The sequence below is a fragment of the Eucalyptus grandis genome, chromosome 4 (genome assembly GCF_016545825.1).
Source record: "Eucalyptus grandis isolate ANBG69807.140 chromosome 4, ASM1654582v1, whole genome shotgun sequence".
NCBI classification, from domain to species: domain Eukaryota; kingdom Viridiplantae; phylum Streptophyta; class Magnoliopsida; order Myrtales; family Myrtaceae; genus Eucalyptus; species Eucalyptus grandis.
This window is the reverse complement of record NC_052615.1, coordinates 6,057,300-6,081,959: the sequence shown is the minus strand read 5'-3', so window position 1 is coordinate 6,081,959 and position 24,660 is coordinate 6,057,300. Positions and strand designations below refer to the sequence as shown.

General features: G+C 36.6%; 2 protein-coding genes across 3 annotated transcripts; one reads left to right on the top strand and one right to left on the bottom strand.

The window, feature by feature from the left end:
* The first annotated feature begins 274 nt into the window (after positions 1 to 274).
* LOC104440784 (protein TIFY 5A) lies at positions 275 to 2,137 on the top strand. The gene is made up of 2 exons (XM_010053752.3): positions 275 to 744; positions 1,754 to 2,137. The coding sequence occupies exons 1-2, from the start codon at positions 559 to 561 to the stop codon at positions 1,982 to 1,984; spliced, it is 417 nt and encodes a 138-aa protein (XP_010052054.2). The 5' UTR covers positions 275 to 558; the 3' UTR covers positions 1,985 to 2,137.
* A 9,997-nt stretch (positions 2,138 to 12,134) lies between these two features.
* Positions 12,135 to 16,734, bottom strand: LOC104440783 ((S)-2-hydroxy-acid oxidase GLO1). 2 transcript variants are annotated; one of them, XM_010053750.3, is made up of 12 exons: positions 16,580 to 16,734; positions 15,662 to 15,822; positions 15,423 to 15,547; positions 14,794 to 14,840; positions 14,545 to 14,622; positions 13,972 to 14,096; positions 13,736 to 13,802; positions 13,473 to 13,535; positions 13,323 to 13,392; positions 13,110 to 13,210; positions 12,710 to 12,814; positions 12,135 to 12,522 (listed from the first exon to the last, which is right to left on the bottom strand). In XM_010053750.3, exons 2-12 carry the CDS (start codon positions 15,796 to 15,798, stop codon positions 12,337 to 12,339), a joined length of 1,104 nt encoding a protein of 367 aa, XP_010052052.1. In that variant the 5' UTR covers positions 15,799 to 15,822; positions 16,580 to 16,734; the 3' UTR covers positions 12,135 to 12,336. The 2 variants fall into 2 exon arrangements, with proteins under 2 accessions (XP_010052052.1, XP_010052053.1); XM_010053751.3 differs by lacking the exon at positions 16,580 to 16,734 and adding an exon at positions 16,235 to 16,439.
* Positions 16,735 to 24,660: the final 7,926 nt, after the last annotated feature.

Below are 24,660 nucleotides of genomic sequence, written 5' to 3'. Positions count from 1 at the left end.
CGACGATCCTCGGAAGTCCAGCACAACACGAACACGTTCATCACAAAAACAACAACAATAATAACAATAACAACATTATTATTGTCATAATAATATAAACGAAAACGACAAAAGGAAAAAGGCAAGGTGGGCGTAACCCTAGCCCCGAAAAAACACGTTCCCCACGTGCCGAATCGATCCCCCGGCCCCCACACGAGCTCACCGCCTCCCGGTACAACTGGCGACCTTCTTCCTTCCTCGTTTTCCATCTCTCTTTCTTGTGGGCTTTCCGTGTGTGAAATGCGACAGGGACAGACCGAAACTCGTGGCGATAAAAAGGGACGAGAGAAGAACCACCGGTTCGTATTTAAGCCCGAACACCCATCGCTAAAACCCCAAGAAAAGAGAGCACCAATACTCCGTCTCAATCTCTGAATCTCGTCTACGTTCACTCCCCTCCTCCTCCTCCTCCCGCCAGCTCGCCATTGCAAGAACCCAGATCTCCATCTCGAACGATTTCGAGCTTTCGATCCGTTTCCGCCTTGTGGTCGACGACCCGGTTGTTTCGCGAATACCACCATGAAGAGGAGCTTCGATCTAGAGCTGCGGCTCCAGCCGCACTCCGTCACCGACTTCCTGGCGGCGTCGGAGCCGGCGCCGTCGTCGTCCTCGTCGGGATCTGCCGAGTGCTCGCTCGAGGAGCAGCGGAAGCTGACCATATTCTACGACGGCAAGGTCTGCGCCTCCACCGTCACTGAGCTGCAGGTGCGCTATCGTCATGTTCCATTTCTTGGTTCTTTAGTTTAAAGCGTACAATCTTGTTCATTATCTAAGTTTCGACTCGCTTGAAAGTGCTTCGCTTCCATCTCCACCTTCAGCGACGTGTTAACCCAAGAAACAACAGGGTCTGATTGTCCACCATATTTTTTTTCTCACTTCTCACTTCTCACTTTTCCTTCAATGATTTGAAAGTAAATAAAAAAAGCGTTTTAAATTTTTGAAAACTGTGAAATATCACCTAATTTTCCAATACAACATTCACGTATTTAAAAATATTTTTAGAGTTTTTAAAAGTTATATTAAATTGCGATAACGGCAAGATTAAATTAAGAATCGCTTCAATTAGGGATTTATATTTTGTACTCAACATGTCATATTGGGACAATTGGAACTAAAATATTTTGTGTTAGGTTGGATTTTCGGGAAAATTAAATGAGATTTTTTAAAAATTTCTTTTTCTCTTTTTTTTTTTTTTTTTTTGGTTAATTACGTGTGGCAATGGAGTTAGGAGGTGGTAGAAAGCCAGGAGGAAGTAGCATGGTACTTGGACTCTTCTTTCTAGATGCTGGGTTAGGGGGAAAAGGTCGTGGCTTTCGCCGCAGCAGTCATTGTTGACTCGCATCCTCATCGGACTTTCTTCCCAAGATTTTCAACGTGATTAAACACGTGCTCCCAACATCGTTTTCTCGCAAGTTTGGTCGGTCTTAAAGCGTCTTTCGATCGACAGGATTCACTCGTTTGGAATCGTTGTTAGAAATTAGAAATGGGGAAAAAATATCCTAATTTAATAGGATTCACTCGTTTGGAATATGACCCGGCAAGATTTAACAATAGATCGTAAGTTAAATCTATCTCTCGGTGTCACGAGAACACGTCCATTTTTGAATTAGATTAGATCGAATGTTTCTCTGTAAAGATCTTGATAATTTTTCACCTATCTATTTCGACATAATGTTGGTTTTCAGCTCAGCTGATATCTTCGTCATTTTCACAGGCTAGAGCGATAATTCTGCTTGCAAACAGAGAGATGGAGGAGAGGAGCAGCAAGACTCCGACCGGCTCGGAGCCCTCAACGCCGAGCGTGCGGTCGCAGCCCTCGACGCCCAATTTGCAGGCGCAGGTCTACAGCTCCACGGGCCTCTCCATGAAGAGATCACTGCAGAGATTCCTGCAGAAGCGGCAGCACCGGAGCCAAGCCACCTCTCCTTATTATCACCATTATTAGTTCTTGATTCAGTTCGATTTTTTTCTTTTTCTTTCTTGAGAGAGATCTGTGCATTGGTATGGTTGTTGGGCTACTTTGATAAAGATATATTCTTGATTGACTAACTTTAATATGGTGTAAAAAAGTTGCGATTCAAAGGTGTCGTGTTGCTCATCTCATGTTGCTCGTGATCGAAGTTCCTATTGGATTGGATGGATTCTTTCGTCATATTTTTTTTTGGATTTTATTATGAATCGGTAAGAGCCGTAGCTGCAGATTTAGATGTAAACCAATTTCGAGACAATATGATTTTGTACATTAGCTAAATATTCGCCACGATTTTATCGTATTAGCTATATGGTCATTTGGCCAGGTTCCAAATATTACCTTTTGAAAGGGAAGAGGACATTGAAAGTTTATAATATATATACGACACTCATTTCAGTGAGATACTTTTCCAAACGATTTTATATAAAAAAAATAATAAAAAAATCATCATTTTGGTATCATCGCTAATTTGTCTTTGTTGGTGAATCAAATGTAACATTATTTTATTATAAAGCCAATTTAAAAATTACAAAACACGATGTCATTTTGGCCATATTAGGAAAAACAAACTAAACAAAGATTAAATCTAGACAATTGCTAAAAACGGATCAAAATGACGAAGAATCGAGTCAAAGAAGATGAAGAACAATGATAAAAATGATGAATGAAACTATTTCCTGGCCATTGTCGGTTTGATTTCCCCTCATTGTTCTTCGCGATGCAAAAACCCCTTATCCTCGCAAGTTGTCATTTCATAAGCGCGAACCATTTATAGAAATGGATAAATGAAAACACAATCAATCCGCAACAAAAAGTGAAACAAAAATCACCAACATTTTCAATAGGTCCACGTGAATCCGGAAGATACTGTTCGGGCAAAATTGCTTATCTTTTTCAAAAAATCCTAACCTCAATTCTGTAAATTAGCACAAAATTAACTTCTAAACTTTGTAACGAAGAGTAGGACCAGGAGAAGCGGCTCACGATCATGTAAGGCGAAAAAAATTAGGCACGCTGTGTCATTAATAATTTTTTAAAAAGACCTGGATGCGATTCCTCTCGGTTTTTACCATGAACTTGCCTCCAGTTTTCTCTCTGCAATACATCATCGAGGAGGCTGCCGGACAATTTTGAAGTGGTCATCGAAATTCTGGAATGAAATCTCCTCGACAGGGTCCAACATTTTTACCGGCAATGGCGGAGGTAAGCACCAAGGACAAAACATGGTACGACAAGAGCACACAAAGAGGGGAAAGAAAAGGAAGGAGAAATAGACGAAATGTTGTCGTTTTTTGTCCATTTGCCACGTGGCATGCTTCCTTTTCTACTGCGGACAAGAACTTGTTTCCAAAAAAGCCCCGTCGGACTCTAAATAATATTTAAAAGGCCATATAAGACGAGTGGCTAAATTTGGTGGAGATATTTAAGTGATCCTTTTTCGCCGATATGTACTCAAGTTATCACTCGCCAAGTTATGACAATTAAGTGAGTACTCTGCAAAAATTATAGCACTTGTAATATCATTTGTTTCCTTGTAAAAGTATTTGAGAACCATCAAATGGACAGAAGAAAAAAATGCAGCTATCGTCCGTAATGGAAAATAATGTGCACATCACTGTCCAGGCAAAACAGGAACAACGCAATTGCATGAAACCAATAGAGAGGAGAAGCCGGAGGGTTGCGCGCGCAACTATGAAAGAGATGATCGGTATTTATAGGCAAGCTAGCAAAGTAAATGAACAACTGCTAGTTTGGCTAAATTTAAAGTACGAAATTCAGAGATGCAAAGGTAAGGATATTTGGGTTTTATGTGAGATAGACTGGTCTGGATAATGTCTCGAGACAAAAATATAAATTTAGTAAAGAGAAATCCTTGGTCGAGCCTCACGTAAATTTCAGGCGTTGGGGGCAAAGTCCAAATTTACACTTGATTTGACCCAAGCTCATAATATAATATATTAATCTTGTGGTTACCAAATTCGTAAAGCGAACCCGTTAATCAAGTGAATATGAGAGAGCTTCTCGAGTAATGTGAGATATGGAAAAGTAAGGAAAACAAGCTTTTTAAAACAGTTCACTACAAATATCCCCTCCAATTTTCCAAATGGTTTATCAAAGTAAAGAAGGTACAGAGCCTGTATTGCCCCTAAAAGGGCAATGCATCAAATCTGGCATCTTTTGGACTATATGAACTAGGCCAAGAAAAATGAGACAGTGCTTACGTACCACCGGTGAAACTTATTACTTTTGGACACAGGGTTCATTCTTGTTTTAAGCTAGAGGTTCTCATATCACATTACATCCGCAAAATTTTTGTTGTCAATGTTGGTTTGCACTAATAGACCTTGCGTGCACCTAGTTATTGATGAAAATTTAGAGATTTAGCCATGAATCTCATAGGAGCGGCACTACTGTATACTCATGTAAGTGATTCCATCAACTGTACATAGCAAATAATTACACCACCCATAAGGGATGTGAAATTCTTGAAAAAATTTACTCATCCTCACTTTATATGCAGTTTTCGCATCAATCACATACACCATAGGAGGAAGTCTTGCACATCTTTCACCTTGCCTCATGACAATTGACTTATAAGCAAGTCATGTCCAATATTGCCACCCCTATTAATCGATAAGTTCAAACATGAGCATTTTAGTGCTTCGCTATCCACAAATGACTTGCTATTATCCATATGAATATACGTCATTGGATTTCCAGTAACATAGATTGGGTTACCACTATTGTCAATATCTCAAATTGGAATAAGTCACATTTCTCCCAATTTTTCAATTATCTGTCTCTTCCAAATGGTTAGGCAAACCAAATTAGCTTTTGACTTAACATAATCAATCAATATAATTTCAATTTTCAACAGCTATTTTAAGATATTATGGCTCAATCAAAGATGTCTTTTCTTACGTTGTAAACCTTTTTTTTTAGCAAAAATGATTGTAAGTAATTGTTGCAATCACAGTGCATAGACACGGATGGTGTAAATTTCATGCTCAATGGAATATCTACTAAAAAATTCCTTTAACCATTTAACCTCGCTACTACCTAACTCATGAAATACGAACTCTAAAGCAAAAGTAGACCTCACAGCCATAATTTGTTTGGTTGATTTCCGACATGTAGTGAAAATAATGAGGAAGATAACAAATCTTGCAATTCATGTGTACCACAAGAAACAAAAGAAATTAATGAAAAACGTTAAGAACACCATCAATTTATGTGTTTGGTCAAATCTTGATACCTGCTCCATGGGAAGAGCCGATTGCTAGACAATCTACTAAGAATCTGGAGAGGATGCTAGATCCTTAAGTGTTTTCTAACCCTATAATACATCCAAAGTAACCGTACATATATTATCGCACAATTTCTCACAAAAAAATTCATTCAGAAAACTCACACAAAGAGACTTCTAGCACTTCTTTTCTTTTGCTCTAGTATGTAATCACCAACTAGAATCCCATCCCTTATGTATATACAATATAGTTGTATCTAAAATAGCAAACCTATTTAAATTAGAAAACCACTCAAACTAGAAACCACGTAATGGGTGCAATTGTTTGGTTAAGTCTAGCATGTACTTAACACAGTGATGGGATTAAGATTGTTCAGATTAACTTCCCATTATACATGAATTAAGACATAAACTATCTTCATTATGTTGTACCCTAGAAAGCACCGATATTGTACAAAAACCTTTATGTCGTCTCGGACATCGGACACTCCGACACTCAATCAACAGGTGTCGAAAAATCAACTCTCACGACACTCTCCAACATGTGAGTTAGGAACGGAATTCCGACACGTGACTCTGTGGGAGTCAATTTTAAAAAATTTCAAAAAATGAGAGGTCAAATGTAAATATATAAAATTAATAAAAATAATAAATAAAGAAATAAGAAAAATATAGTCTTCTTTTCTCTTTTAACTCTCACTTTCCATGACACATAATTAACCTCCCAAGTTTGTTCTTTTCTTTCTTTTCTCTTCCAACACTCTACAAGAGAGTCGAATGTGAATTATTTGTTTTTTTTTTTCATTGAAGTTTTGTAGATCATTAGAATGGAGTTGAATTTGTCAAATTGAAATAATGAATTATATTAATAAATGGTAGATTGATGTTTTTAATATAAATTCATTCTAGAATATTTTTTATTATTTTATTTATTTATAAATTTGAATCAAATAAATTTGATTTAAAATGATAATTTATCATGTACATATAAACATATAAATTTAATATATAACGTGTCTCATTGTATTGGAATTCTTTATTTTTTATAAAGACACATGTCATATCATATCGTATCATATGTCAATATCAATGCTATTTAGGTTGTCCCTCATAAGACTATAAAAGCTAAGAAAAGAGTAATAAAAAATTATGGCTTTTCACATGAGCTTGACCCCGTGATTAGAAAAACAATAGCGTGAATTAGGTGCATGATACATGCTCAATCATGCATACAAAATAGAAAAAGTAGATCGCGTAAATTAAACGAGTGAGTTGTCACGCAGTCCCAAAAATGCCTTCAGACATATTAACAAAAGATCACGGGATTTGCGGGCGAAAAAAGAATTAAACATTAAGGCGAATAACTTTTCAAAGATTTGGTCTAATTAGGGAGACGCGAATTAAAATTTCCGTAAAACGAGAATGATTGTCTCTCATTTAATAATGCACCTTCATGATTCATAATGGGCTTTATATCGAAATAATTGTGAGCATGAAATTATTAATATTTTAAATTGTTTATCATATAGATAAATAGAAAAAAAAAAAAAAAAAAAAAAGAGCCACGTGTGCACTATGTCGTGGTCGAAGAAAAGATAAGCAAATGAAAATCTCTCCAATTATATCAATTCACATGTGAGGAATATCATTCAGATACAAAAAGCTGGCCTGCCACAAAATAATTCGAACGCGCATCGTGTTGCACGTAACCATTTATTCAATTATTGACTATGAGACTCTTGTACTCCTTCCCAGCCAAATTTACAAAATGGTGTGCTAATAAATTCAAATTGTTTGCCTTGTGTTTCATTTTTTTTTATTTTTTTAAGATTTCCTCACATGTGAATTGATATAATTGGAGAGATAAATCACATCTGTCCGATCGTATGTTTATTGATAGTAGCTTTAATACTACTCGAATAACCATTTATAATAAGAGTTTAACCGAGATGGAGCCATAACGCATATCAAACATATTCATTTAGTTAGTTATTGTAATTCATAGACAAAAGCGTGGAAAATTAAGTCCTAAACCTTTTAACCTCTAGCTAGAATTTCATAGAGCATCTTGTAAGTCCCATGGTTTGATTAAGTCATAGCTAGAGAGAACATTGCCCAAAAATTCTTAAATTTATTTTATTTTTGTCGATTGAGTTGTAAATATTTTAATTGTGCAAATTAAGTTATAACATTTTTCACTTTTTGTTAATTGAGTCAATTTGGTCAATTTTAGTCAAAAATCACTAATGTGGACATTGCCAATCCTACATGGCCCGATTGACGATGTAGACAATTTTTAATTATTATTTATTTTATTTTTTTTCGTTACTTTTCTAGTGTTTTTTCTTTCTTTCTTTTAACAACTCTGGTCAACAAGGTCATTGCCCAATCATCACCAACCACAAGCAATGGCCAACAATTCTTGATTGGGCTAGGCAAGCGTGTCGTCTCCCTCTCCGGCCACAAGCAAGGGCCTCCATGCCCTCGCCGAGATTCAACCAAACTAGGCAAGGGTGTCATGGCCCTTGTCGGCCAACATATGAGGGTCCTTACTTGGATCTAGGCAAGGGTGCAGAGGCCCTCACTAGCCAGAGTTATAAAAAAAACAAACAAAAAAAGAGAGAAAAGAAAAGAAGAAAAAAATATAAAAGAATTTTAAAATAATATTAAAAATTATTCACATCAGTATTATGTCATGCCACGTAAGAAGACTAGTGTCCATATTAGTAATTGTCAATTAAAATTAATCTAATGAATTCAATTAACAAAACGTAAAGAAGTTGAGTCAATTAATATAATTAAAATATTTAGAATTAAATTAATAAAAGTATAATAAATTTTTGACTTTACATTTATAGTTTTCCCCTAGCTAGATATAGGCGGGACACGTGGAATCCGTGCCCTGTTGCCGGGCCCCGAGAAAGGGGCAAATTCTCGTGAAAAATGCCCCGCGGGGAATTCAATGGAGCTCAGGACGAGGAATTAATACGCCCTGCCTGCCTCATCTTTATCATTCGAGCATATCTTTATCATTCATACGAATATAGATTAGTATAGATATTGTATATCTAGTTAAATAATGTAAATAGTAATTAGACATGGATATTAAAATATAATACGACGATTTATCAATATAAAATATAAATGCATCGTCAGATTTATATTGGGTGTGGTAAATGTCAAATTTAGACATTTGCAAGTTCTGTTTTTTTTTTTTTTTTTTCGTTATTTATTACTTAAATATATGTAAAAAGAGGAACAAATGCACCGATTTCAAAATATTGCTCAAAGGTTAACCTCTCAATGGGCGGCACCCAAGGAACACCATAGCCCCATGCGAGGTGCCTCGCCCCGCACACAAGGTGTGCGGGGGCAGTGGGAGGGCAAAACTCCACTGCGCAAGATAAGGATAGGAATCACGAACTCTTAGTCTAATCCTTTGAAAATGTGCAAGCGATCCTGATCACAAGTAATTTCTATGTCACTCAACCTCCGATTCTTGCACTGCATACTCCCTACCCCCGGCGACGACTCCCACCAACGACGCCAATCCTCGAGGTCATCCGTTATCTAAGCACATCTAGCGATGGATGTCAATGTGAAGACTTCTAGATCCTATTGTTCCTTATGCGCTAGTGTGAAAGAGACAGGATTAGGGGTTTCTCCATTGACCCAATTGAAAGTTCCATCACATGAACCACCACATGACAAAGCTGAATGCATAAACTAGTGAAGAAATCGTGCCCTAAAACGTTGGACACATTTTTGATTTAGAAACTTCAAAGTGGACTTTTTCACGTGGGAAGCTTCCAGCTGGTACCTACATCTGTCTGGACCAATGTGGAGATGGCAGCTCATTCCATGTGTTTTTAATGTCAACTGATAACGTAAACATCAAGAAACGAGTCTCTTAAGATGGCGTGACTCGGTCTTTTTAAAATGGGTCCATTTGCCAAAAATTAGCCCAAGGCTTAGTTATCGTGGCTTTTCACACCAGGTTTTAAACTTTTGCTTTAGCTTTTACAGTTACGGAACTCAAATAATTTAAGGGTCCGTTTGTTTTGAGAAAAATGTAATATTTTTTGAAAAATATTTTCCATGAAGTTATCTTCCAAAAAAAATAATAATATTTTCTGTATTCGGATAAAACTTGAAAATGAAGTGAAAAATATTTGTCATCATTCAGTATTTGATTTTGATTTTCCTCTGTGCACTCATTTTGACCATTATTATTTTTATTTTTATCTTTGTGTTCTTCTTTTATTTTTTATTTGTAAAAACCGAATATTTTATTCTTTCTATTATTTGTTTTTTCCTTTTCTTTTCCTCGGCCGGTTGCCGACCATGGCGATGGTAGCAAGCTTCACCATAGGGCAAGGCTAGGGCCTCACCACCCTCTAGCAACATTCAAGTGTTGCCAATCTATGAGACTTGAGCCTTGATGCCTTTTGGCAATGCTCGAGCGTTGCAATCTGGGAGGCCTGAGCCTCGCTGCCCTTTAGCAACACTCAAGTGTCGCTGATCTAGTGAGCTCAAGCTCGATCGTTGGCCTTCACCATGGCTAGCAACCAGCCAAAGAAGAAAAAAAAAAAAAAAATTCAAAATTCAAATTTAAAAAAGAAAAAGAAAGTATAAATAAAATAAATAAATAAAATGAGTGGTGAAGGAAAGAGTAGTGGAAAATGTTTTTCTCTTTCTGAAAAGTATAAAAACAATTTCCTCACTTTTGAAAGAGTTTTTTTTTTTCCATTAGTAGAACACGTTTTCCTTGACTAGTTTATTTTCAGTGAAGCAAATGTCGGAAAATTCAAAAAATGTTTTTCTAAAAGTTATTTTTCATTAAACAAAGGAAGCCTAATTTGGATTTCAAATCTCGGTATCTTTTTGTAAGTGCTCTTTCAAAAAACCTTTTTTAATAAAGATATCATGGTAGCATGTTCGAAAATTCAATCTAAAAGTTTAAGTTAATAGATGGAGGGATGTCACATGGATATAAGATCCGTTATCAAACAACTTGAGATAATATTTTGATAGGCACACAGGAATGACAAGAAGGATGATTCGTGTTGATGGACTAGTCTAGATGCACAAAATGAGGGAGTATGCCCTTAAAATCATTTTTCTTTTGTTGAACCTGTTAGGTGCGCCAAAATTAGTTTAGATGCCATCTAACAGCTACCCAAAAAAAAAAAAAAAAAAAAAAGATCGACCAAAAAAAAAAATTCTCACTGTCTCATGCCATGTGGCAAATTTATGATCGACCACATTTTTGGCTTTGTCCTACTAAGGATGCCACCTCAACACATACACATCTACAGGCAAATACCAAAAGCTTGAGAAGTCGTTATAAACGAATTTAACTGTGAGAATACACATATTTAGACAAAATGAAAGTAGAAAAAAGAAATACATAAAAGAACACTCCAACGTTAATATTGATTTCTTCTATGCTACTAAATAATTATGAAATAACCACATGAAATCAAATTTAAGAAAATCTAGAGAAATGCATCTTTGGAAAAAAAAATTGATCGATCATATCGTTGTGATTGTAGAGAAAATGAGATAGAAAATGAGCATGTGAAATATCTCGTACACATGCTTTGAATTTTAATAAAGATAACGACACAATTAGTTCTTGAACTTAGTCTAATATACAATGTGGTCATTGATCTTTTAATTTGTTTAATTTAGTTTTTGAACTTTGACTCAATATGTAATATGATCCATGAATTTTCAATTTGTTCAATGTAGTCCTGGGAATTTTAGTGCATGTTCAATTTAATTCCGGAACTATATAAAAATGTTCAATGTTGTTCTTCCATTAATTCCAGTTCGGGATAACATTAAACATTTTCATATAATCTATGAATTAAATTGAATATATACAAAAAAATTCACAATCTACATTGAATAAATTAAAAGTTTAAGGGCAACATTGCACATGGGCTAAAACTTAGAGTCACATTAAACAAATTAAAAGTCCATACACCACATTACATATTAGGTTAAAATTCATGGACCATTTGTGTCATTGTTTTGAATTTTAGAGCATGTACATTGAGATTCTAAAGAATATAAAGAAACAATCAGAATTCGAGAAGTCCAACCTTCAATTTTTTATTTTTTATTTTATGTTTAAAAAGCAATAATATGACACTAATTTCTCAAATAAATAGTTTGGGCCGAGATCAACTTACCATGTTAATAGATGTAAATACGTGATATTAGCTTAGTGTGTTTTCTTGGGTAATATTACACTAATTTCTCAAACTAATTTTTACATGCTAAAACCACCCTATTTATTTACTAATTTCAATTATACTAACTGAAAAATTATGAAAAAAATTACACGAATAATAGAAAATAAAAGAAATTATTTGATGAGGACATAATGATAAACATGCAGCGACAGCAAGGAAAAAAAATTGGAAAAAGTATCAATATTAGTCGACTTAAATCTATTTATACCTGGAAAAAAATTATACGAATAATAGAAAATAAAAGAAATTATTTGATGAGGACATAATGATAAACATGCAGCGACAGCAAGGAAAAAAAATTGGAAAAAGTATCAATATTAGTCGACTTAAATCTATTTATACCTGGAAAAAATAATGTGTCAGTGAGGATTAGGCCCTTAATTATGTGTAAATACATTTAGACACATTCAGTTAATTAAGTTATGATGTTATTCAAGTAAAAGATTATGTAAGATGAATGTGTAAATGTACCATATAAGTGATTACTTCTAACAAACTCATCATGTTTGATTAAATATTCTAAGTGATTATCTTGATTTGACATGACTGAAAAAGAAACACTAATTGCCAGACTTCAGTATCCCAAAGAGCCCTGAACAGATTTTTGCTTGAGGACAGCGACATAAAACCTTATTTATTATGCGTTCGGATTATTACCCAATAACGGGAAAAATGCTGAGTTCTCAATTGACAGTGCATATCGAAGCACTGAGCTGCACAAGAAACAACAAATGCATACGTCAAATTCCCAGCAACTGCAATACAACATTGCCTCAGAGAAGCGATCCGGCTACTAGACCCTGAGCATCGTCGTCTTACAATCTTGGAGCGATGCGCGGAGCATCCCAATCTGTGACGATGTGATCTCGGGTGATCTCCTTCAGTGAGCGGCACCCACTTAGCGCCATGGTCAGCTCGAACTCATCGCGGAGCATTTGAAGCACTTTCTTCACGCCCGCTTCGCCTTCGGCCGCGAGCGAGAAAAGGACCGGCCTTCCAATCTGGAGATCAAATCGAGGATCGCCTTATTAAGAGAAGACGTTGGAAAAATAACATTTCGACATATAGGAAACCAAAACTATGGATTTATCTTCAGGACAGTTTCCTAAATCATGTTCCAATGAGTAGTGTAGTCACTATGCGACAGAGGATAAATGCTCTAGAGTCGCTTTACGATTTGGTACTTACAAATATGCCAGATGCTCCGAGAGCCAGTGCCTTGAAAACATCTGTTCCGCGACGGACACCACCATCCAGAAATACAGGAACCCTGCCTTGAGCCGCTCTCACAACCTACAAATAAGATTTTGTTAAGGTAATTAAAATGACTCCTTTGAGAGATTTGGAGTGTCAAGCAATCCAAGGATATTGGAGATGAACATAAAGACAATGCTGGAGATTTGAGTCAAAACTGCAGGATTCAAAAATCTAATGGAACTTCTTCTGTGTAAGGTTCATAGAGATAGCTCAGTGACGGGCGATGGTATTGCCTAAAGATATTAGGAAAGCAGAAAAGTTGTGCGAGGCAACCACTCTAGGGATTACAGTACTGAAAATATTAAACGGAGAGGTAGAGAGAAGCTGATACCTCTTCCAGAGCCGTGATTGTTGCAGGGACATAATCAAGTTGTCGGGCTCCGTGATTAGAAACTATGATCCCGGCAGCTCCACATTCTATAGCTATCCTAGCTGTGATTGAAACCAAATGACAGTTTCAGAGACAAGTACAAGAACATTATGCTAAATCCACACAAGGTGTGTTATTGGCAACTTGGCGATTTAAAATTCGCCATCCACTTACTATCTTCTGCTGTTAGCACACCCTTGACTAGAATTGGCAACTTGGTGATTGTTTGCAGCCACTTGACATCCTGAACCAGCAAAATCAGTACAAGTTCAGCAAAATATAAATCAGCCAACAGAGTCTGACACAAAAAGTTAGCGGTGTTACCTTCCAGCTAAGGGACCGGTCAACTTGGCCGGCAACATAAGACGCCAATCCAGAATCGTCAGTCTGAAAGGTAAGCAAAACATAATGAACTCAGTCATACTCTCACATGGTCGAAAACAAAACCAATGCTGAGCTAAGAAGGGGCAAAGGCAATGAACACAAAGACCCAGCGTAGCTCAGAGGCAGAGTTAAGATATGAAAAACAAATGGCAAACAGGCATGCCCAGTGTATTGCTGAGTAAAAACATGGATCTAATCCCCACCTTATCCATCTTGCCAAGATTCAATCCCTCAAAGTTCTTCAGTGTCAGGAAAGGTGGCAGTGTGAACCTGCAGAGCATAGTATGTCAATCAAAGCCATTGCATACGATTATAGGAATAGATAATGATTGCATAGCTAAATCTCTGAAATATAATGGAACAGTACATCTAAATCTTTTTCCTTTACTCGGCTAAGTAACCCTATCACACCTCTGATCATATTCCAATAGATGCTCACCTATTCTTGATATCGGCTTCCCTGCGACCCAGCCTTGGAGTATCAACAGTAAGGGCAATTGCTTTAAAGCCAGCCCTTTCGGCTCTTTTGACAAGCTGTACAACAACGTTCCTGTCCTTGTACACCTACTTATATGCAATCATTTAAGAATAAGAAACCAGCAAGTTACATTAATCATGACGACATGATATTAATTATATCGAATCCTCTGTCATGAGTAGCTCGAAATATATTGAACATATGCTTATGAGTAGCTCGACATGATATTCATTCAACACAAACTTCATACGCTTATAAGTAACTTCACGATAAGTGCTCGAAAAATAAAGGGCGAAAAAAAAACAATCAAGAAACACATGTACACACATCTTAAGAAAAAAGTGAATAAGGTGACCGATAAGCTAGTGGAACAACATGCACTAGTATGATTAAGTATTTTGCAGATCAGTAATAAAGATTCACCTGAAAACAAGCAATTTATCAGGAGGATAAGAGCATGAGCAACTACATAAACTGAAGATGAAAATCAAGGAGGCAAATGTAATTACTAGAAAATCAAACACTCAAACTTACATAGAGCTGGAAAAATCGGATGCCTGGACCCGTTGAGGCAACCTCTTCAACACTTGAAGTAGCCCAAGAGGACAAAGTCTGAAACCATGAAAATGATTATACAAGAGGCAGACCATTAAAGTTTAACTTTATGGAGAAAAATTCATCAGCCAGGAGCCAACACCCTGTATCTATTGTGCTCTAGGCAGCAAACGGACACATCTAAGAGAACAAAGAAGAAGCATTTCCTTTTTCTGAAGAAAAACTAACCATAATTGTTCCTGCTGCTGAGGCTGCCCTTGCTGTTGCATACTCTCCTGTAAAAAGTATCGGTTTCTTATACCAAAACGGAAGTGCGTTTACTTTTATTTGGTCTACAAATAATCAACCTAAAGAGAAAACTGATGCCAATATCATGACACGGTATGCATTTGCTGTCAGGTCAAATTGTGCAAGGAAGTTGAGAAGAAGGGTACAAAGAATTCCACTAGAATAACAAACTTTGCATAAAAGCTACCAGAACGTTCTCTAAAATGCAGATAGGACAATTAGATGCAATGACAAAGTAGTTAACTTTAGAGCACTTCCAATGTTCTCTAGGGATGTAAAAGTGATCACAGATATCTCCTAAACTCACCAACGTGCATTTAGCAATCACTGGTTCAAAAGGGAACAACAGTATACCACAGGTGTGAAGTAGTTGGACACCATTTTGTTTGAATTACAACTGATTTCATGTGCCAAATCCGCAAATAAAGTGAGGAATAATTTTTTCATTAACCAGGATCCAGAGTCAAATTCGTGTTGCCTCCATTTATATATAGAGGCAAGTAGAACAACATGTATTGAAGCACTAGTCAATCTTTGAAAAGGAGTAAGGTCATGAAAGGATACATTACCTTCAGGATGAGCCATTTTCTGCATGGCTGTTGGTGCAATCATGATCGGCATCGAGATGTTGAAACCCAGCACAGTTGTTGACGTGTCTATCTTGCTCACGTCAATCAGAATGCGAGGCCGGAACCTAAGTCCGGTAAAAGGAACCCCCAGAACTTATTATAAAAGCGTAAAAAAGTTGATACAGAGGAGCAAACAGTTTCTCAAAGCAGTCAGAGCTAATGAGAACACAAGGGCTCACAAGATCCTGGAGAATGCATTTCGGTTTTCCTTAAGAGTCCACTGGTCTTCTGCGCCTGATGCATAGTAGTCAAACACCATCTTCGGCAATTTCTGCTTTGCGATCTCCTCGTATTCCATAACGTTAGTGATCTCCATCTTGCTGAATTCAACTTATTCTACCTGCTTTCCCAGGAAGAGCCTCAGAATCAGTATATCTGTATTTTCCCTCTTTTTGCAAAATTATAATGCGCTCAAGTTCAGCACTCAGGAGGGTCGTAATCTTGAAAAAATCAAGTGTTACTCCATAAATATCTGCAAGATTGAGAAGGTGGAAAACAGGGTAATTGACATAAAATTCTCAAGAACCTAGGACTATAGACTAAATCCTTACCGTCATTGTCTGGAATCATATTCACACGAGAATTTTCTGGGTGTGGTGAATAAACCATCAATGATCACCAGGCACTAAAGAAATAGCACTGGCACAACTATGCAAAACTCTTTTTATTTCTTATTCACACAAAACCCAAGAACAAGAACCGTTCTTGAATTTGATCATTTCAGGCAGATAACCACCAATTTCTGGGCATACCCAATTGAAAAAGCGACGATTGATCACGAACTACTGGTTCTGCTGACACTCCCATGTAGTACAGACAAAAGCAAACGCCAACCTCGACTCGTCCACAGAACACGTGACGGTCGTCAGAGACAACCCGGGACTCAAGTTTAGCCCCCGGGATCACAACCAAGCCAATATGCGAAGCTCGGATCGACGACCCAAGAACACAGAAGGCGAAACAATCATGATCGGAAACACACAAAAAAATAAAAAACCAAAACCGAAAGGAATCGTCGCTTCCGGGGAAGCACCAGCCCTCCCCCAAAGCGAAAGATACGACCCAGGAAAGACATCATCACGGTTTAGAGAGCGAACCTTTAGCTTCGGTACCACCCTGGAACGGCCTCCGTAGAGAAGTCAGCAATGATAAGTCTCTCAGGACGCAGCGAGAGAAAGAGAGAGAGGGTGAAAAAGCTATTTACGTAAGTAGCGCGTGGGTCGAAACGAGAAGAGGATGACGAAAGAAGACGAGAAAGGAAGGACTAAAATAATGGAAAACGACAAAAAAAGACAGACAAAAACAGGAGAGAGTAGAGAGGGATGGATGGGCTTTTCAAGGTGGAGCATGCGACGCCAAATCTGGTTCATGGAAGTGCGGGCCTCTCCCGTGACCTCCCTCTCTCCCGTATTTCACTCGTCTTCAATTTTTTTTTTTAATGACCCAGAGATCACCTTCACCGAGATCTCGTCGTAAACCGTTATTTAGATGTAAATTCTCCAGAGCTGGCCAGTAAACCACCCGTCACCAGCATCCGGAGATTTGAACATCATGGTTACCTACCGGTAGATCATTTGTCTTCAAATTCATCATATAAACCAGAACAATCAATGCCAATTGATTCTTCTTCTTCTTCTTCTTCTTTTCATTTTTTTTTCCAAAATTGGGGTGAATTTGTAGCGGATTGATTGGATCATTTTGCTGTTCACGAGTTTTTGGGAAATAATTTCCATTTTTCAATCCCTTTGTCCTTTTTTTTATTAACTTTTCGCTTTTCTTTAAGGATAAAAACAGCTACGAAATTGATTTATCAAATGATGTGACCAAATATAAATAGACATTTAAATAGATGAGTCGTGTTTAGTGTTCAATGACAATTTATCATATTATTTGTATTGATGCAAAAAAAAATAAAAGAATGACCAACTCTCAGGTTATTATGGATTAGTAAGCTGGGTTGACAAGAACAAAATTTGATCAAAACAGAAGTCGTCGGTGAACAAGACAATCGGCAAAGTATGAGCTTATCGATAGTGAAGAAATCCACGATACATAATGTGTAGTTATCAATAAAATACCAGAATTTGAGAAAAATTGATCAACAAAATCATTGACAGTGGAGTATTTGAGATGTTGATTAAATATTAAGGCAATGTTATCCATGGATAGAGTAAGAGGTCCGCCAACACACCGATCGAAGATAGAAATAGTGGATTGACAAGAGCACAAAATTGTTGAGTGATTACGTTCATATTCTTGAGATCTGCAACTTTTCTAAGATAATATTTGTTAGATAATATGAGATCGTAGCGAGAGTTTATAACCTTTTATCAATAGTTGCATATAAGATCGGGAAGTTACTTATGGATTTAAAATTCTTCTATACATTTGGTTGATCGGATAAAAGTCAGGATATGATATGTTTTATCCTATCATGTGTTTAGTAACTGTTTAAAACAGGATAAGATCATATACAAAGGAGATATAGCCCAAATTAAATTATCCGAGAGAGTGGGATAGAATCAAATAAGATTTCTCTTGTTCATAAAATATAATTTTTTTTTTTAAAGAAAACCTACACTCTTGTTATTTTAAGAAAACCTACACTCTCCTTTTCCTTCTCATTTATTTACCCACGCGATTCCTGTATAACTAAAGTTGCTGCTTCTTGTTTGTTTACCCACACAATTCCGCTATAACGAAAGTAGTGAAGTTGAAGCCTTCTTCTTGGTAGCTCTATGATTCACATCGAAGTTTTATGAAAGCAGCGAAAAGTTGAAGCATTATTTTTCTATTTCACGAAGGTAACTAATCATGCTCTCATAATGGCTCATACGCTATGGTTATGTATACGGATTGGATAAGCATTGTTGCAAGCCTCAAATACGATTTGAGGGCGGATTTCTTTTTAGTATTTGGGCATGTTGTGACATGGGTTTCTCCATGTCATATGTGTAGTGTAATTCATGTCTCGATACACTGGTGTTTTGTCTTCATCGGTGATTGGTGTCTCAAAGCTTTAGGATTTCTTTTGGGTTGGAAAAGCAAGACAGAGGTTTCAAATTTCTGCTGGGGTTTTTGGTTTCATATTGAATTCATGACAAGATTAGTGGCTATTTGTTTAATATAATGCGGCTCTGATTATGATGATCATCATTCAAAAGGAATCTTTGAGTTGCGTAGCAAATGAGCACAAGATGACAAAATTGAGAAATTGGGGCTGCCTGTCGTGTTGTCTTTTTAATTATTAGTTTCACAGTGAGAGATTATTTTACAACCCTCACTCTTCATTCTTAACTGAGTTGCTTTACCGATGTACGTAGTAATTGCAGTTAGTCGGACATAAAGCTCATATTGTAATCGCTGTTACCATCTCGCCCACAATCTATGGCCAAGTAAAATCTCCCGCACAACCAATAATAGCACCTGTGTTTATGAATTTTATCATTAATTTTCTCATATTTCACATTTCTAGCAACCTTTTCATTACCAGCATTCATTTAAATTTTTTGCAACCTTTCGATTCCAGTACCTTCTTCTTCTTCTTCTTCTTCTTCTTTAATTGCCTTTGCTCCAAAGTCACTAATTTTTCTATCCAAAATCAGCATTATCCCTTTCCATGACCTTTCTTGATTCAATTCAATCCATCCTTTTTAAAAAGATATTTCACTTTTTTTGGTGAAATAACTTGATCGCTTGGTTTTATAATTGGTCTCAATCTGATTAATGTTTCTCCATGTATGATTTGATACTCACATTTTAACTTCTTATTACAAGAAAGTCCTTTAGATGTATATAATGGTACAAATAAGTCCTTCCATTTACCACATTCTTAACACACTAAAATTGCTAATCTTCGGCGAAAAGATGACATGAGATGCTCTCAACTAAAAGTAGGACGGTTGCTACATTACTTTAATAAATAGTATTTTTTTTTAAATAATTTTCTCCACAAAAGTAAGGTTTGCTAAAAGAATCTTCTCTATATCTCTATATCAGTATTTTGCCACATCGTGTGATATGCGATTTTAATTTCAAAAACTTGCATAAGCAATCCACCTTGCATAATGAGATTTCAAATGAGCTTATCGACAAGAACAAAATTTGATCAAAACAGAAGTCATCGGTGAACAAGACAATCGGCAAAGTATGAGCTTATCGATGAAGAAATCAACAATACATAATGTGCAATTATTGACAAAAGACCAGAATTTGAGAAAAATTGATCAACAAAATCATTGACAGTGGGCTATTTGAGATGTTGATTAAATATTAAGGCAATGTTATTCATGGATAGAGTAAGAGGTCTACCAGCACACCGATTGAAGACAGAAATAGTGGATTGACAAGAGCACAAAACTGTTGAGTGATTACGTTCATATTCTTGAGATTTGCAACTTTTTTAAGATAGTATTTGCTAGATGATATGAGATCGTATTGAGAGTTTATAACCTTTTATCAATAATTGCATATAAGGTCACAAAGTTTCTTATGGATTTAAAATTCTTCTACATTTGGTTGATCGGATAAAAGTCAGGATATAATATGTTTTATCTTATCATGTGTCTAGTAGCTATCTAAAACCGGATAAGGTCAAATACAAAGGAGATACAGCCCAAATTAAATAATCCAGGGGAGTGGGATAGAATCGAATAGGATTTCTCTTATTCTTTAAATATAGGCTCTTTAAAAAAAAAAAAAAAAAACCTACACTCTTGTTTTCCTACACTCTCCTTTTCCTTCTCATTTATTTACCCACGCAATTCCTCTGTAACTAAAGGGCCTCCATGATAACGTTTCTGTTTTTCCCAATTTATGTTATTTTGTTCCCAATAACAAAAAAAAAAGAAAAATCCGTTTGGTAAAACTTTTGTTCCCGGGAACAAACAATCTATTTTTTTGTTCCCGAGAACAGATTTAGAATAGAAACAAGAAATAAAAAATAAAAAATTAGCTTCTTGTTCCCGGGAACAATTTTTAGAAATAAACCCATTTTTTCTTTTCTTTTTTTCTTTTGTTTTTCTTGCTTGTTACGGCCTTGGGTGGCCGCTTGCCAACCACCGGCCACCTCCAACCGACCGCAGCCACCGTCGGCCGACCGTCGCCCACGCTACGACGATGATCGTCGTCGTTGCCGCCCACACCCCACCGGCCACCCCAACCTCCGATGACTGCCACCAACCATCGTTGCCGCCACCGACAACCGCCATCCACTGCTACAGGACCACCGGCTGCCCATCGTCGCCGCCGACCGGCTGCCGTGTGCCGCCGCCCGCAGCTCCAGGACCATCGGCCGCCGCTCATTGCCGTCGATCACCGCTGCACAATCACTACCCACAGCCCGCCAATCGTCGCCTCCTACAACCGGCGGTCCTACGGCGGCGGGCGGCAGCGACGGGTAACGGGCGGCGATGGGCAACAATCGGCGGTCCATGAGCAAGAATAAAAAACAAATAAATACAAAAAAAAAAATCATACCAAAGGCATTTTTATTCTTTTTCTATTTCAAGAATAGAAAATTTGTGTAATTATCAAACATCTTATTTTACTCCAAATTATTACCCGGAGTAGAAATAGAAAAAAACTATTTTTGAAAAGAAATTATTCCCTGACCAAAAAGCATTTACCATACGCACCCAAAGTTGCTGCTTCTTGTTTGTTTACCCACACAATTCCTCTATAACTAAAGTAGTGAAGTTGAAGCCTTCTTCTCGGTAGTGCTATGGTTCAAATTGAAGTTTTATGAAAGCAGCAAAAAAGTTGAAACATCATTTTTCTATTTCGCGATGGTAAGTAATCATGCTCTCATAATGACTCATAGACTATGACTAGGTATGCGGATTGAATAAGCGTTGTTGTAAGTCTCAAATACGATTTGAGGGTGGATTTCTTTTTAGTATTTGGGCATGTTGTGATGTGGGTTTCTCCATGTCATATGTGTAATGTAATTCATGTCTTAATACACTGGTGTTTTGTCTTCATCGGTGATTGGTGTCTCAAAGCTTTAGGATTTCTTTTGGGTTGGAAAAACAAGACAGAGGTTTCAAATTTCTGCTGGGTTTTTTGGTTTCATATTGAATTCATGACAAGATTAGTGGCTATTTGTTTAATATAATGCGGCTCTGATAATGATGATCATCATTCAAAAGGAATCTTTGAGTTGCGTAGCAAAAAAGCAGAAGATGACAAAATTAAGAAATTGGGGCTGCCTGTCGTGTTGTCTTTTTAATTATTAGTTTCACAATAAGAGATTGTTTTACAACCCTCACTCTTCTTTCTTAACTGAGTTGCTTTACCGATGTACACAAACAAGATCAATAATAGCACCTGTGTTTATGCATTTTATCATTAATTTCCTCATAATTTCACATTTATAGCAACCTTTTAATTACCAGCATTCATTTAAATTTCTTGCAACCTTTTGATTCCAGTACCTTCTTTTTTATTTTGTTTTTCCTTTGCTTCTAAGTCACTAATTTTTCTATCCAAAATCAGCAATATCCCTTTACATAACCTTTCTTGATTAAATTCGATCCATCCCTTTTAAAAATATATTTCACTTTTTTGGTGAAACAACTTGATCGCTCGATTTTATAATTGGTCTCAATCTGATTAATGTTTCTCCATGTATAATTTGATACTCGCATTTTAACTTCTTATTAACAAGCAAGTCCTTTAGATGTATATAATGGTACAAATAAGTCCTTCCATTTACCACATTCTTAACACACTAAAATTGCTAATCTTCGGCGAAAAGATGACATGAGGTGCTCTCAACTAAAAGTAGGACGGTTGCTACATTACCTTAATAAATAGTATTTTTTTTAAAAAATTTCTCAACAAAAAAGTAAGGTTTGCTAAAAGAATCTTTTTAATATCTCTATATCAATATTTTGCCATATCGTGTGATATGCGATTTCAATTTCAAAAACTTGCATAAGCAATCTACCATGCATAATGAAATTTCAGGAATGGGTTTCGACTCCCACGCTCTGCAAGGAGGTAGGACAAAAGTCTGAGAGTGAGTGTTACAGTAGGATTAGAGTAGGACCGACCAAAAAAAAAAATGAGCTTTTCAAAAAGAAATTTCAAATGAAAGACAAAGAATAGTAATAAAAAAAGATAGGATACCTCTTTTAGCTTTTCGTTTTTCTTTTTTCAAGATCTGGCCTTTTAAAAAAAAAAAATAATAGAGGAAGGAAAAATTAGAAAACTTAATTGCACATAATAGGTAAGGATGGAAATCTAAACATGCCATAGAAAGGAAGAAAGAATATACAGGCGGACTTGGGAAGAACTCGATTACGCTAATCGAATGACTAACTCAACTTAATTATCCCAAAAAGGAAAAAAATAAAAAAAAGCAATAAAATCAAAATGCAGCGTCCGCTTGCCCAAGTTTGCCTAGCCCCACCCATTTTGCCCTCCAAGCCTACTGGACCCGAGAGGGCCTAAATTGGCCTTATGATTGCTCACTCGCTCGCTCACTACCCCGTTGATCAGGTCTAGTGTTAGAACAAGCCGGGAGAGGTTAAACTTAGGTTAGGGTTCACATTCTTCCGGATGTACGGAAATTCTTTAGCTCTATATCAAATATCATCTTTACCCAGAAGAATAAAATTTACTCATAATTAGAAGCTTCACTCTTAATATTTCATTTTTTTGTCAACTATTGACCTGGTGAGTTTGATCATTTCTTAACTGCGCCAAGCATGCCCGGGTTGCACTGTCCACCTAGATGGACTGCGCATGGTGCCCACCCGACTTAACCCGATTTGATGGCGGGTCCCATGTTGTTTTGGGCGCACCCAATCCTTCCTCGAGCCGATCACATCGACCGTCGTCTTTTCGACCGGATCATGTGTAGTACCGACTAGGAAGTGGAACATGTCCAAAACGTTGCAAATCGAAACGAGGAGCAAGGAGCAAATCTGTTAGCGGACGCAATTGGACTTAAAAGGGAAACGCTCGCCGAACCGGCTTTTCGTATTTGACGCTAGGCAAGTGAATCACGCCGTCTTTTACTCCTCCACTTCATCGTCTCGCCGCCTCCACGAAAACGACGTGGACAATTTCGTAACTGAGAATTCTAGAAAGGCTTTATATATGACTAAAGAAAGAAAATACTTACTAAGGTTTTTGTTAGGAGAAAGACGAATGAATTTTGAAAAATATCTTCTTAAAAAATATCCAAATCATTCATTTTCTATGAAATAATGAAAATAAAAAAAATATTTCGCTAAAAAATGATTTTTTTAGAAAATATTTTACTTCATTACAAAGTGTTTCTAGAAATAAACACACCCTTATTTAAAAAAAACAACCATTTCACATATAACAACAGATGGAGCCTGTTGGTTTAGATTTTTACTGCCATTCATATATTGTGCTGTAACATTAGTTCTCATGAATTTGAATGCAATATTAAGGAAAAAAAACTCGTTGCCAGAGATTAAATAAGATTTTGGTAACGAAGTGCCATAGAGACAATTTCTTAAATAATTAAAAACAGAAAATATTACGGTTTTCATTGTAGTAATTCATCTTAAACAGCGTGTAATAAGTCTGCCGAGCTCAGACCAAAAATAAAAATAAAAAAATAAAAAATAAATAAGTCTGCCGAGCCACAAGAGTTCCCGTGTAAAATTATGCTTGACAAGTGTCTGAAAATTATTAAAATGGACCAGTTAACTGAATGATTAAGCTTTTGATTTGGACGTACAAATTTTGGGTTCAAAATAACTTTGGCACCATGCCTGCTGCTCCAAGAGTCGAAGCTTTTCCGATGGGCAGGACATTTTGCCTCTTTATTTAGACATTAATCGAGTTTAGAGGAAAAAGTTGTCTTCATTTGTTCCACGAAAAATTTGACATTTTTGAAAAATATTTTTCAATAAGTCATTTTTTAATAAATAACAATATATTTTTTTATATCTAACTGAAATCTGAAAATAAATTGAAAATCATTTTCTGTCATTTAGAAATGAAAGCCTACTTTTGTTTTCTTAATTAAATATGTATCACTCAAGCATCAGTTACTTGTGCATGCCTGATGATCAAACACGGGTGTCAAAGTCTTAAGCATGTTTTTTGTGGACCTGGGCCCCACCTTAATATACTCAAGCCTTGAACTTAGGAACTCGGGCTCGGACCCAATCCACATAAGTTGAGCATGAGC